The sequence below is a fragment of the Cryptotermes secundus genome, unplaced genomic scaffold, assembly GCF_002891405.2.
Source record: "Cryptotermes secundus unplaced genomic scaffold, Csec_1.0 scaffold383, whole genome shotgun sequence".
NCBI classification, from domain to species: Eukaryota; Metazoa; Arthropoda; class Insecta; order Blattodea; family Kalotermitidae; genus Cryptotermes; species Cryptotermes secundus.
This window is the reverse complement of record NW_019723308.1, coordinates 685,619-701,282: the sequence shown is the minus strand read 5'-3', so window position 1 is coordinate 701,282 and position 15,664 is coordinate 685,619. Positions and strand designations below refer to the sequence as shown.

At 37.9% G+C, this 15,664-nt stretch overlaps 2 protein-coding genes across 7 annotated transcripts in view; one reads left to right on the top strand and one right to left on the bottom strand.

The window, feature by feature from the left end:
• Positions 1-4,452, top strand: part of LOC111861765 (gastrula zinc finger protein XlCGF52.1) — a 16,060-nt gene extending 11,608 nt beyond the window's left edge. For 4 of the 5 annotated variants that reach the window (XM_023846603.1, XM_023846600.1, XM_033750445.1 and 1 more), the window contains 2 exons: positions 1,557-1,619; positions 3,319-4,452. In XM_023846603.1, the coding sequence (XP_023702371.1) occupies positions 1,557-1,619; positions 3,319-4,188 (933 nt within the window). In that variant the 3' untranslated portion in view covers positions 4,189-4,452. The remainder of the gene's footprint in view (positions 1-1,556; positions 1,620-3,318) is intronic. The other variant, XM_023846601.1, reaches the window with a different exon arrangement.
• Positions 4,453-6,847: 2,395 nt separating this feature from the next.
• The window catches only part of LOC111861764 (DNA replication licensing factor Mcm6), an 82,603-nt gene continuing 73,786 nt past the window's right edge, over positions 6,848-15,664 (bottom strand). For both annotated transcript variants that reach the window (XM_023846598.2, XM_023846599.2), the window contains 3 exons: positions 15,040-15,168; positions 9,454-9,596; positions 6,848-7,051 (listed from right to left, as the gene is read on the bottom strand). In XM_023846598.2, coding sequence (XP_023702366.1) covers positions 6,944-7,051; positions 9,454-9,596; positions 15,040-15,168 — 380 coding nt within the window. In that variant the 3' untranslated portion in view covers positions 6,848-6,943. The remainder of the gene's footprint in view (positions 7,052-9,453; positions 9,597-15,039; positions 15,169-15,664) is intronic.

The window sequence follows — 15,664 nt, the reverse complement described above, 5'->3', positions numbered from 1 at the left end:
AAATAAGTTTACCATTCATATTGGCACCATTAACATATATGTGTAATAAAGTATTGAATCTCGGTGTCTTCCCCTCAAGATTAAAATGTTCTCAAATACATCCTATTTTTAAAAAAGGTGATAGAACTGATATAGCAAATTATAGGCCGATATCTTTACTGACATCTTTCTCTAAGAGCTTTGAAAGAATCATATATAATAGATTTCAACATCTAGACACTAATAATATATTGGCACATGAACAACATGGTTTTCGAACTAAACTGTCCACTGAATCAGCCATCTATGGCTTAATAAATACTATTCTAACAGCAACAAATAAACTTATTGTGGGAGGCCTGTTCTGTGACCTGACCAAAGCATTTGATTGTGTAAATCACACAATACTTCTTGCTAAGCTAGAGTTCTATGGTCTTAATGGAAAGCAGGAAAGTTAATTAAAACTTATTTGAGGGATAGACAGCAAAGAACAGTACTAAATAGCAATATTACTAGTGGAATTTCGGAGTAGCAAAGTGTAAAACAGGGAGTCCCTCGGGGCTCTGTTCTGGGGCCAGTGCTCTTTTTGATATATATAAATGATTTGCCAAATACAATAAATAATCAGAACCAATTTTATTTGCTGATGACACCAGCATATTGTGCTGCAAGTCAAATCTTAAAGAACTTGACATCGCCCTAAAAGAAACTCTTGAATCAATCAATAAATGGTTCTCTATAAACTCGCTAATTTTGAATCTAACTAAAACGAGTTTGTCCAATTTTTAACAAAGCCAAATGCACTAATAAGCTTAAATATTAAACATGGTGATATCCAAATTAATAATACGAATACTTTGAAATTCCTTGGGCTGACAGTTGATAGTACTTTAACATGGAAGGAACATATCAAACAAATAGCCAGCAAATTGAGCTCAGCTTGTTATGCTATAAGAGTTTTAGTCTCAATATTGTCTCTAGAGAGCTTATTGATGATTATTGATGATTGAAGATCGATACAAAGAGACTAACTCGGGCGGGCTATCTGTCCTTGAAACTTTCCACAAATCCTTGCATTCTTTCACCCTTATCCTACAACATTGTGTTAGCATAACGGGACCAAAAAATGCAGAGCTTGGTTCACACTAGTGTGAAAATAGTGTTACAACTCACCATGTGAAACAAAAGTGAATGAATATTAAACAACATATAAGCCTCAAAAAAGCCCCGGTAGCCCCAGTTAAGCCGCAAACCAGTTTATCTGCCCCCAGATAATCGAGAGTTGAGTGTATGTTATGTTAGACAGAAAGGACCATCACTGAACTTTAGATACAGAGAGCATATAGGAAGTATAAAAACAGTGAGGAGGAATCAGCATCGCATCCAAAAGTATAGACACCAGTATGACATGCCAAAAAAGGGATATTAATGAGCATCAAAGAAAATTTTTACATATAAATATACAAATACAGAAATATAAATCTTCTCAAGGTTGTACAAAACAGAGACTAAAAACATTGTATTCAATATAGTAATTGCACAAGATAAGCCACATACACCACACATCTTCCTTCCAGTACCACCCAAGACACCGGCCAGATCACCAGCACAGCATGCTACACACAGCAAGGGATGGGCAGGTATGAAAAATTTACAATACATTTGGTGACACTGCCCCCCCCAACTCAGGCTAAAGAAAAGTAGCCTATTACACCATTTTATGTTTGCAGACTGAGGCAATAATATAACAGTAATGTTTTCCACAAAATATGCATAGAAAAAAGGAACACTAACAGAAAACATAATATCTATAAAATTATAAGCGCACCATTGGCAATTTTACATAAAGAAAGAACTCGCTACCCTCTCATCTGCCTTGGGTTTTACATGTTATGTAAGTATGTATTACTGCTAGGAACGAATGTGTGCTAAGCAGTCTCCTCTAACATGCGAGCCTCTCATGGTCACCCTATAGGGCTGGAACTTGTAAGGCACATTTTATCTACTAAGTAAGATTGTAACAACTACATATTATTTTCCTGATGGAAAATTTACTGCCCCTTCTGAAGCCATGGGTGAAGAACATAGTTTCAAGAGAAAGCGTACTGGTTATAATATTCATGTGACATTAGGTGTTACACATCCAAGAAAAGTGGCGAATGTGAAATAGACATTGCATGCGCTCTTCAAACCCTTGATATGATGATTCGTACAGGGAATTGAAACCAAAGGCTTCTGCTTAACCAGTTAAACCACTCGAATGTGAAAATTACACATCAAGAGTGTGACATGATGGAGGTTTTTGAGAGGTGTTCTGCAACATGGATCCAGAATTTTATCAACACATTCCTGTGAGTGTAGCCCTCAAGAGAAGGAGGAAATTAGTTATAACTGTAGCAGAAGAGGCAGGATTCCAGAATGTTAGTGATATTATAGAACTGTTGGAATCTTGTTCTTTACCATTAATGAATGAGGAACTGGCAAAGGTGGACATGCAAACATATAAAGAAGCACAAGATGACCACGATGATGGGAGTGTTATTTCAGAAAAAAAAAATACCTGATCAATGAAAAGGCTTAAGAGCAACCTGCAGCAACATTAAGGAGGCAGCGGTCCTTTCCGTGATCATTCTGCAAAGGTTGAATGTGAACTGGAAGATGTGTTGTCATCCTATAAAGAAATTTTACAAGCAAAAATGCAAGCTGGAACCAATCAAGTTCACAAAATGTATGCCATGCAGGACCCTCCAGGTTTCATTATACGTGCGCACACACACCAAATGTTAAGTTATTGTTCGATATAGTTTGGAATATAAAAACCAACTGATAACTTAAAATAGTGATGTATATTTATGTAAAAATTATTTTAAGACAAATACGCACTTTTTAAATACTTTTTAATGGTGTTGTGAAGACATATTAGGGTAAGCAATGCAATAGATTAACGTAATTAGGGCACCTGATGATGGCACAATGTTGCCGAAACGTGTCATGAAGTAACAGGTGAAATTGAGTGCACTACAAGATGGCCACTGTATACATATCATGAATGAAAATCAGTGTAACAGGACGCTAAAATACAACATTATGAATAGGAGTTGTTTTATATGTTGGAAATTATTCCTTTTTAAAACATTGTGAATGGCATGCTTCTACCTGTGGTAACCTCAACTGTAGCAGTCCATATTAATTCTTATTACAGAGCCAGCCATACATACTGATGAACACAAGGGTACATGCAATAGCTTGCTCTCTCTCACCCCTACCTGCTTAACATCTCACTCACTGCACTGGGGTTTCAAGCTCACTTCTCTTCATGTTATTTCCTCCATTTTCCAGGGTACTCTGAGAGAACTCCAGCCTGTACATGGTGAGGAGCAGCAATATTCCTGTGATGAATCACTCAGTCAACAGTTTAATCTGAGGGCACATCAGCGCATACATAGTGGAGAACAGCCATTTTGCTGTGATGTGTGTAATAAGTCATTCAGTCATCTGGGTGATCTGAAGAGGCATCATCAGCGCATACATAGTAGGGAGTGGTCATTTTGCTGTGATGTGTGCAGTAAGGCATTCAGTCATCAGGGTGATCTGAAGAGGCATCAGCGCATACATAGTGGGGAGCGGCCTTTTAGCTGCAACGTGTGTAATAAGTCATTCAGTGTTCAATGTAGTCTGAAGGAACACAAGCGCATACATAGTGGGGAACGGCCATTTAACTGTGACATGTGTAATAAGTCATTCAGTTGTCAAAGTAATCTGAAGACACATCAACGCATACACAGTGGGGAACGGCCATTTTGCTGTGATGTGTGTAATAAGTCATTTGGTCATCAGGGTGATTTGAAGAGGCACCAACGCATACATAGTGGGGAGCAGCCATTTTGCTGCGATGTGTGTAAGAAGTCTTTCAGTTTGAAGGGCAATTTGAAGACACATCAACGCAAACATAGTAGGGAGCAGCCATTTAGCTGTAACATGTGTAATAAGTCGTTCAGTGTTGAGAGTAGTCTGAAGGAACATGAGCACATACACAGTGAGGAACGGCCATTTAAATGTGATGTGTGTAATAAGTCATTTAATTGTCAGAGTCATCTGAAGACACATCAGCGCATACATAGTGGGGAACGACCATTTACCTGTGATGTATGTAATAAGTCATTCAGTGTTCAGAGTAATCTGAAGAGGCATCGGAGCATACATACTTAGTGGGGAATGGCCATTTACCTGTTATGTGTGTAATAAGTCATTCAGTTTGAAGGGTAATTTGAAGATATGTCACCTCGTACATACTGATGTGTGTAGGCCATCTTAGAGCAGCAGAGGTAGGTGGGTTTAGACTAAAAGAACAATATTGTCATATGATAAAGAGTGACTATAGACAGGGTTTGCTTAGTAATTGGATTTATTGAACTCTTAAACTACTCGTGACTACACTTTACAGATCTCTGTCACACACAGATTAGTGTTCTCAGTNAGAGCATACATACTTAGTGGGGAATGGCCATTTACCTGTTATGTGTGTAATAAGTCATTCAGTTTGAAGGGTAATTTGAAGATATGTCACCTCGTACATACTGATGTGTGTAGGCCATCTTAGAGCAGCAGAGGTAGGTGGGTTTAGACTAAAAGAACAATATTGTCATATGATAAAGAGTGACTATAGACAGGGTTTGCTTAGTAATTGGATTTATTGAACTCTTAAACTACTCATGACTGCACTTTACAGATCTCTGTCACACACAGATTAGTGTTCTCAGTCACAGTCTTCACTGCGCTGCTTCGTAGCAGCTTCCAATGGAAGATGTTCCCCTTCCTCATGGTTCCTGAATCGTTCCTGGCCTCAGCTACCAGCATCTGCAGAAATTCTCTCTCTCTTGACTCGGACTCTGCTCACGCTGGATCCATCTCCCACCAACCTTCTCATACTCTTCTGTTGTCTGAGAACCCTTCTTCAGTAATGGCAGCTGATCTTGTTATATATAGACTTGGCACAGACCGCGCAGAGAATACCGCTTCCAGCAGGTCTCATTGTTGCGGACATTGCCTGGCAACGGGCATGCTTTCAGAGCCTCTGCTGGCTTCACAATTTTGGCTTTCAGCAGACATCCCACAAGCTCTGTGTTGCATGCTTGTACAATGGTATGAAAAACTGGAGTTGCTTGCAGTTGCTAAACTTTCTTACTGACATGGGAAATGAACTGAGTCGCATGGTACAAGAGTAAATGGATATCAGTATCTGCTTAATATTGAGTTTACACGTGATATGACATCTTTCTACAGTTATGATGGTTACTTGAACTGTGGAAGCTATTGATTAGTAGAGTGTAGTTATTGAAATTTATCGACAGCTTGTAAACGTAGTTCTGCAGCAGCATATCTTATTTACTGTATGTTATCTATGATCCTCCCCTCTCTGCTCTGAATAAAAATTCATTGAGTTACTGACTGGTATGTCATTTGTATTGAGTATACTGAGATAAATCTTATGGATTGGTCAAATGAACAAAACTATGCTTTATTGATCATCAGACAAAATATAATTTCATGGGATGCTTCATATATTAAATACAAAAATTAACTTAAAACAGATGTGTTGATTCTGGAGAAATATAATAGCACAAAGGTGCTTAACTAATTAAGCACTATGCCATAAAGACATTGCGTGAGGGGGACATACAGAACCACGTATTCTTGACCTTGGCACTAGTAATGAGTGAACTAGAGTAATGTAGTGGATTTAATTTAAAGGGTCATCAAAGACTTGCATAATAAGACCTTTCTACTGAAAAAATGAGCTGGAAAGAAAAGTGAGCAGTCTTTATCATGAGGTTAAAAAGACAGTGGTTTGGGTAGGAGACACTTGTTTCTTTTGATCTCAGTCGCTTCAGAGGGGAACAATAAACTGAAAATTGTGAAGTAACTTAAAATGTAAATTATAGTTGCATAATTGTTTAAAAAATTAGTCTCATTAATAATATTTATTAATTGGATTAAGAAATATAATATACTAGTATAATTCAACAGTAATAACTTTTAATAAGTGTATTTAAATTCTGTGCATTTAGTTCCTTTCATTTTTTCTTCACTGCTTCAATGGAATGCCCCCTCAACATACATAATCAGGTCTACCAGCTGTTCACTTCACCAAAAAATAGTGAATGGTAATGTGAGAGTCATCACAAGAATCTCTACTCCTTGGTGGTGTAAGTGAAGAAACAGGTTGATTGGTGAAGCAGTCAGTCAGAGGAGCTTAAAGAGGAAGAAGATCCTGGCACATCAGTATGTAAATAGGAAAATAATGCCTCTGTATTTTTGCTTTCTAACTTCCTGCTGACATAATGACTCCTGAAATGGCACGAATGTCTGTGGGAGCCATTTGTGCTAGCATCATTAGACATTAGATGACTTGGAGAAAGTGACATTTGCATTAAGCTTTGTAGCTTAGCAGCAGAAAAACTCATGGGGTTGCAACTAAATGCACGTTTCAGAATTCTTATATTGAGCACTTCATCAGCGTTGTCATCCACAACCAGAGACTGGGCTCAAGAAACCAGTTCTGTAATATCAGCAGAAGTTCAGAGTTCACTCTGCACTTAATTTTGAAGGGACTGTATTGAAATTGAGAACTGTGTGGGAAATTAACCACATTTTTGTGTGATGTGATTCTTGTTTGTATAACTGATAAAAATTAACTGTCAGTACTTTTAATTGACTAGGAGCCGTTAGAGCACGGGCTATGGGCTGAATGACCAAGGGGTCGGAAGTTTGAGTCCCGATAGGGTCAAAAATTTTGTTTTCCACATCATCCAGACTGGCTCTGGGGCCCACCCAGCCTCCCATGCCGCCGGGATGTGAAGCTGGATCTATACATCCACTCCCCCATACACCTTCATGGAATAGTGCTTAATTAGTTAAGCACATGGACATCTTTACCTTTTGCCAGTCATGATTAATATGCCAATCACATTTCTATAATGTAATTTGGGTGCACCACAAGCAGTGGATCACTTTCACTTGACTCTTCACCTCCCTTCAGTCCTGTCTTCATTAATGGGATGATAACTTGATCCTACAAAATAATAATAATAAGTGCACTTTTATTATTTTGAATTAAATTACTAATTAAACATGTCACACAACTATAAAAAAGATAATTCTGCACACATGATTACAAACACAACCCCCACACATGCACACATACAAAGTCCTGTGAATTCCTGCAGTTGTCACTGAAGGAAATAAATTTTAATGAACATGCAACTATCATTACGGTCTTATAGCATGTGTTGCCATGTAGTGTGGTACATGGGTACTAATGTTTCTAAGGAGCTTGCTGCTTCCATCTGAAGGGCAGACAGAGAATGAGAAATCAAGGCAGCAGGTTACTCCAAAATGTTGGTTAGTATTACATCCCAAATGACAGTAACCTTCATAGTCACCGCCATCAGTACTTCAGATCTCACAATACACATTTACTCTACAGCAGGCATGTCCAACTTCGAACAGGGTGTGATCAACTTTTTAGTGTCAAAACTGCCAGTCATCTACCACCTCCTCCTATCGTCATAAAAGCTACATACATTGAACGTACAGACTACTTTAATATGTATTTTCTCTTCAAAATCTGAATATAATCATATTATATTACAAGTGAATTTACATGCTTTTCACGTATAATTTCCTTATAGGACTATGATATTGACCAAAAATCATCGTGCGATCGACGCATTGGACATGCCTGCTCTACAGAAGCTCCACAGAGACCTCAGAAATGAATGCATTAATTTTCAAATCCTAAAAAGTAAGCAAAACACTGCATTGTAGTCAAAATGCTCATCTGTCACTCTTAACTGATTCTTTCCTCTCCAAACATGCAGACAGTATGCATGGCTTCTACATTCCAAAATGTTAAGGCTGCTCAATTTTGAATTACTTAAAAATCCAAACCATTCAATACGGTGATTGTACCAAACTTGGCTTCCTGTTCTGACAATTCATATTGAATACGAAGACACACACACACATCCATCATTACAACGCACGCAGCCACAGAAGGACACATAACAAGACACAGTATACACAAAATATAGGAAGAATGATATATGCGAGTTTGAAATAAGACGTATAAGATGATAAATCTTAACAAATTTAATTATAGTACATGACGAGTATACATTTTAAATCATTTTATAAACAACACATGATGGTGAGCAGTGCAATAGTTTAATGTAAATAACACACCTGAGGATGGCACAGTGATGCCGAAACATGTAGTGAAGTGACAAGTGAGATTGTGTGCACTAGAAGACGGTTAATACATACACATCATAGTTTCGTTATGTTTTAATTTTTAGGTTTTCAGACAGCAAACAAGAAGACAAAATGTTCTGAACTGAATGCTAGCAAGTGTTACCCAAATTCAGTCTCCTCTTAATTTCCTCCTGAATCAAATTTTGATTTGTTACTGTTGTTCCCAAATATATGAACTGTGCCACATTAACAAAGAATCTGCTAAGTATCTTTATGTCATTATTTTCCCTACATTCTGGTGATGAGACAATATATACTTAGTTTTCTCTTTGTTTACATTTAGCCCAACCTCATACTAAGTAAGTGTCCGTCTATCAGTGCAACCATCCAAATACCCGAACATCCATCCACCTATTAGTTTTGTCTTTCAAATATTCCCTTTCTCTTCCTGAAATGCTTGCTGGCTTCACATCTTATATCATTCAGACTATCCCCATTTATTTTGCTTGCATCTTGTAACCACTGTAATTTGGAAGCATGGCTTATGCCTCTTCAGTTCATAATAACCTAGACTCTCCTGGACTGAAATTTTTATATTCTATCTAATAGTTTCCCAAGCTCTATTAACATCGAATTCATTTTCTAGGTTTTCTAAAGCTTCAAACATATTTCAGGTTTCAACACAGTACTTCTCTTTACCCTATACCTCTTCTAATTTCTTGAAATTGAACCTCTCCACATAAATATGTGCGCTGTTTGTTTACTCACTGCCAGCAAGATAGTGGTTAGTATCAAAAATTGCTGCCCTGAATAATCAGACATGAAGCACAACACTTGAATGCCATCTCCTGTCTGTCGAAATATGGTCAATTTGATTGTATTTCCATCTGGAGATGTCCAAGTAAATTTATGAATGTTACAATGTGGGAACATTATACTTCTGACAGATTCTTGGATGTGGCAAAGTTTACTACTCTAACTCCATTATCAGTATTAATTTTCTGTAAACTCTTTTGCAATTGCTGGTTTGGAAATGTCTTCCCTACCTACTTTGGCAGTGAAATCTAACAAAATTTTCAGATGGTATAGGTGTATAGGGAAGGGTGGATGAAGTCCAAAAATTGGCCATATGTCATACAGTCATCAAACAACTACAGACTTGATTAAAAAAACAGTTTTAATTATAACTTTCATACTCAATAAGAAATTGCATTAACTCACATGGTAAATGAGTCGGTCAATCACTTTCTCAACCAGTGCCTTCCTCTCGACCAACTCTTCCTCAGTCTCAATCTGATCTTGTACCTGCTCTAGGTACCAAGCCACCACATCACTCCGCTTCAAACCTTCACTGCTTCCTTGCTCTGCAAGTATACATATATTTAAGTGGCTGGAGCCATAGTACTCATCAAAATGGATTGGTAATTATAAGTATTACAGTTGTCTAAGGATTAAAGTGGTGCATGTTAAGGCTGTGTTCTCACCACATATTCACCCAATTTGCAGCCACACATAACAAAATTCCAAGGGGACATTTCCTCATTTTTTGTTTTCACAGGCACAATGAACTGCATAACATTAATTTCTATGCCATAATGAAGTCTGTGCATAAGAAGACTGCCACCAGGACAACAGCCTCCTGTTTTCAGATTTTGAAGTTGGAAACTCTATTATGAATATCAATTGTACATTTTCTGTCAATTTCCTTCACTTTACAATTTTAATTTTCAGAAAATCATTAGCACTACTTCTTTTACATCAGTATATCCATATGCCACCACCAGTGCTTTTGTACTGTTAGTTTATGTAAATCAAATGTGAATCCTAAAATCTTGTTATCACACTGCTAATTTAAATCATCTTACATAAAACTCACATCATGGAAGTCTCCCAACACCTTCAGAAGTGAGAATATATATTATTCTTAAAAACTGTGCCAGTGTTTGTTACTAGCATTTTAAATGTTATTTTCTCAACTATTCATTGTTTTTCTACATTGTGATCTAATTCTGTCATTTCTAATTGACAAATTTAAAAGAAATTACATTTGNAATTTGCTGCAAGACAGGCATATGTAACGATGACTTATCTCAGCTAAACTCGTTGGCTTAGTATACTCTGTTCTTGTGACAACAGGCCAGCGAAAAATCTAACAATCTACAGCAAAACCATCAATTATTATGGGCGTTATAACATAGGTGTGCAGCTGGACGAAACATACACGCCGAACCCCCCCAGACGATTTAAATCCCTGACGAAACATACACGACGAACCACGGCAACGGGTTAAATCATCTTACATAAAACTCACATCATGGAAGTCTCCCAACACCTTTAGAAGTGAGATTATATATTATTCTTAAAAACTGTGCCAGTGTTTGTTACTAGCATTTTAAATGTTATTTTCTCAACTATTCATTGTTTTTCTACATTGTGATCTAATTCTGTCATTTCTAATTGACAAATTTAAAAGAAATTACATTTGTACTTTTGTTTCATAATTAAAATCTGTTCTCTCCTTTATCCCCATTTTATTGTTCACTGAACATAAAGATACTATAAACATTCATTAGCAATTTGCTTCCTTTTCTACATGCTGTGTTCTGCAGCATCATTTCCAGCATTTCCTCACATAAATTATGTACTGTTACTTTCAGACACAAAATTTCAGGGGAAAAAATTATGTTCATAAAGAAAATTGTGTGTTGGAGTCTGTAAAAACGAAAAACTGTACATTTTTGCCATATCACTTCCAGCCATAATCTTTTCGTCTTGAAGAATCATGCAATGGAGTTCACAGATGTGAATATCCATACCACATGGCCATATTGCATGCATTGTAAACAACTCAATCCAATGTGTGAAATTGGGTTATACACAGTGTGACACTTAAGTTCCCTATTACAGTAATACTACTAATCGGGGATGAACAGAACTATTTATAGAGATAACGTTTCCACCATACACAATATTGCTGAGGTATCCCCACAAAGAAATTCCATCTGGATAAAATCTGGGCGGCCAGAAAATTGGTTCACCCCTCCCAATCAAGGCACTGAGGAACTTCTCATTCAAGGCTTTGCGCAGACTGGTAAAATAAGGTGCTCCATCCTACATGAAAATGACCAGATTCCCAGTTTCTCTCTACAAGTCTTCAATTTGTGGGGAAAAAAAATTTCAAGCATATCCTGGTAAATGCCTCCAGTATGATCTGATGGCCAGCCTAGCACACAAGTTGTATCGACTGGTCAACCATCTCAACATCACTCGCTACCCACCATCAACTGAGCATATCCAAAACTTATTCCTTCACTGCATTTTAAAACTTGAATCATTTTGAATATGTTTAACAGTTTCTGAATGAGGTTTTGTAATCCTGGCATTCTTTCTTGATGACCCTGTATTGTTCAGATTGTCCCAAAAAATATTTCGCTTGGATCCTGTAACCACTGCAATTTGGCTTCTTTCCTTTGATATAACAATTCTGAGCATCCTTCATTGAACCATAGCTTATGCTTCTTCAGTTCATAATAACCTAGACTCTCCTTGGCTGAAAATTCTTATATTCTCTCTAATAGTTTCCCTAGCTTTATTAACACTTTGCGGACTGGCAATTTAAATATTTAAATCACCCTGGGGACCAGCATCTTTAAACCTACTACCCTAACTTGTGCACTGTTCACTTTAAAAATTAATATAAAATCTCCTAATTAATTGTATGAACTAAAATTTTTGGAGAACACTTACCAATGCTCCTAGAAGTGCTTGAGAGTGTGATATTTCTGGAAACGTTCCCCTTTGTGAAGTGGCATTACACAAAACTTGCACATGTAGACAGTCACACTCCTTTTGTTGTGTGCTATGCAAACACGGCATTGCCTAGAAGGCTGCTTGCCCTTGGCATGTTCACTCTTCACAATTTTCACGAGGGTATGTTTCCGCATAGCACCCGAGTCGCCCAGGAGGGTCAAAATGAGGCCTGCGTGGGGTGGGAGTAGACGGCCCTGGTCGTACTAAGACTGTGTCTGCCACCGGTTCTGCCGCCACCGTGTGGTCTGTAGCCCAGGCTTTTGCCACATTCAGCAGAAATGCCTTGTATTTCAATTTTGAATGAGGGTTTAGATTTTTGAAAACCAAAAATGAATTGAAAATGGCACAATTTATAAGCCACAAGGCAACTTTCTTTGTCCACTTTACTGTTTTCCAAGGAAGGGAATAACAGGCCAAGTACTGATCGCCTCTGTCAACTCCCTTCTTGAACACATTATACTCAGAAATACAAACAGGCTTTTTTACCTGTCCATGTCTCCTTTGAACATCAACCACGCTCAAATTGTGAACTGTGGAAAACAGTTCCGCTACGTCAGACACTTGCGTTGGGTCCGATGGAATTTGCTTCACCCCTGGATTTCCAGTAAACTGTCCCAAAGCAGGCGTTTTGTCTACTTTTCCCCATGTGGCTGTCTCCGCAATGTTTCTACCCGCACTTTCGTCAGAGCTACTGTCACTTTCACTTTCACTGCCTGTGGCCACAATTTTTTGTTCACCCCTGCCACATTCACTATCAGATTGTGAGTCTCTGTCATTAGCAGACTCACAAGGGACGTCAGATAGCTCATCAGAGAACAAGTCAGATATTTCTTGTTCTCCGGGAAAACACTTGGACCTCAACCTCTTCCAACCTTGATCCATTTTGCACTAGTAACTTCCTGCCTGGTGCATGCAGCTGGAAGATGAACAAAGGCATTTTCTTTTGGAGTGAGAAAGGAAAACAGTTGGGTCATAAACAGTGGGGTCATGTTACTGACTACGAAGCAAACATTCAAGAGGTCTATCACGAACCAGTCATGCGTCTGCCTGGCGCCAATGCAAGGTATAGCGTGTTTCAACATAACGTGTCCCAAAGTCATAATAATATGCCACCAGTCTGCCACGTTTAAAAGCGCTGGGCATAAAAATATGCCACTGGTCCGCAAAGTGTTAATATCCACCTCAGCATCTGTTTCCCAGAGCTTCAAACCTATTTCAGAATTCAACGTGATACTGCTCTTTACCCTCTAAATCATTTAATTTCTTCAGACTGAATCTCTATATGAAATTTGTGCATTGTTTATTTACTCACTGTCAGTCTCTCTAACTTTTGCCACCACCAGTTAGTGGTCAGTATCATAATCTGCTGCCGTGAACGATCAGATATCGTGTACACTTGAATGTCATCCCCTATCTATCAAAATATGGTCAATTTGATTATGGGTCTTTGCATCTGGAGAAGTCCAAGTAAATTTATGAATGTTACAATGTGGGAACATCGTACTTTTGACAGTCAGATTTTTGGATGTGGCAAAGTTTACGACTCTAACTCCATAATCATTACTAATTTCATGTGAAGTCTCACTCTCAACTGTTGGGCTGAAAATGTCTTCCCTACCTACTTTGACATTGAAATCTCATAACAAAATGTTGATATGGTACTTATGGAAATTATCAACTACACATTCTACTTCCTTGTAAAAGCAGTCCTTCATATCATCAATTTTATTATGTCAAGACATGAAGATTCAGAACACAATAACAACACCACTTTTAAATGAAAAGTTTTGCTAACACTAAGTTGAAGGTTTGCTTGTGGTGCTGGCAGTGGTGGTTACTGAGAAAGGGGCTCTTCTGAATCAGATGACCCAGTAGACGATGATGGTGAAGAAGCAAGAAGTGAAGAAGTTTCTGCATTAATCTCTACACACACAGGGCACCACAGCAAGGGAGCTAGCTCAGTAGGTATCTATCTATACACACAGGCCACCACATTATGTAACACCCACATACTAGCCCTGAATGCAACACACACAGCTCAACAGGACTGAACATTTTAGTGAACATATTTTTAATGCATCTGTAATTAACTCTTCAGTAAATTATACATATAAAATAATATTAAGAAATTAACATCGCCTTCACATACAAAATTTTCTTGGGGTGGCGTGAGACAGTCTATTTGGTATGTTTGCCACTATTTGACCTACTGTACAAGCCCCAGCTGATAGATGATGATGATGAGTGTGAGACAGTCAGTGGAATAAGAACTGGCAGGGGAAACTGAAGTTCTCAGACAAAACCTGACCGGTGCCACTTTGTCCACCACAAATCCTACATGACCCAATCTGATATCAAACCCAGGCACAGCATTCACACATGAAAAATAACATACAGTGAAACAGTTTAGTAAAACTAATATATACATATAGGTATATGTGTGTGCAATGATGGCCATGTACAGTAGAAATATATTATAAAGAGATACAATATTAATGCAAAAGGGTACTTGAGTACAACAAAGTGGTGATTATTTTTACACCAGGCCCATGATCTCATCGCAGAGTGAAAAAGGATAAAAACTGAGACACAAGAACCTCATATGATTGGGCAACACAGAAAAAACTAATCGACCAAGAGATGTGGTACACAAAACAATTAGTTTACAGTGGTGCCACACCATAATGCTATGAAACAGAGATATCTATTCTGAACAGTAAACTACAAACTCTGGGCTAACAGAGGAATATTCGTGATGATATTACAGAGAGTTATTTTTTCCATCAGTTTTTAAACTTTCCAATGGTAATAATAACTACTCTGATTTCTTGGCAAAAGGAGTATGTTGCTACCTTTACCAAGCAGCCCTGTGCTGATTCTGGCATGAGTTCTTTGTATACAAAATACAGCTGAGCAACTGAGAACTGTAACAGAAGAATTAAAACACTACAAAGAGCAAATATGATAGGATGTACAGTCACGAATGTAGGAACTTACCTTCTCTTTCTGCTCGAATTTCTTCATTTCTCATATGTACAATCAGCATAGTAGACAGTGTCCTGTACTCCTCAAATGACAGAATAAGCTTTCTCTTTTTCTGTGCATCTCTTTCACCATCTGCATCATCTAATGAACATCAGTATCACCTGATAAATATCAGCATTCAAAATTGCTTAACATACAGGGACTATAACTTTCAGATACAGGTAAATACATTGGGGTTGGGCTTATTTCTGGGATAATAAACAGCTTTTGTGGAAATGGTCTTCATGATGAATATTCAGTTCTGCTGTCCTGTCACTCGTGCTGCAGTAGTTCTGTTATTTTTCAAAACAATCCTCAGTGTATGACAATCTCTTTCTGTAAATGTTCATTTTCATCCACTGTTCCTCTTTGCTGAAGTTATCTTCCCATGGTCTGTGTATGCTCACATAACCTTAGAAAACTGTCGCTCTCGATAGACCTCATAATGTGGCAGTTTTTGTCACAGATGCGCCACCTAAATGCACACCAATGATCTGATCTGTCCTCTTTCAAAATCAGCCATGTCTACCATTTTCTTATTCTTTCCCATGGACTGTCACTCAACAAAGTCAATAATGCACTGAGAAGAACACTACAG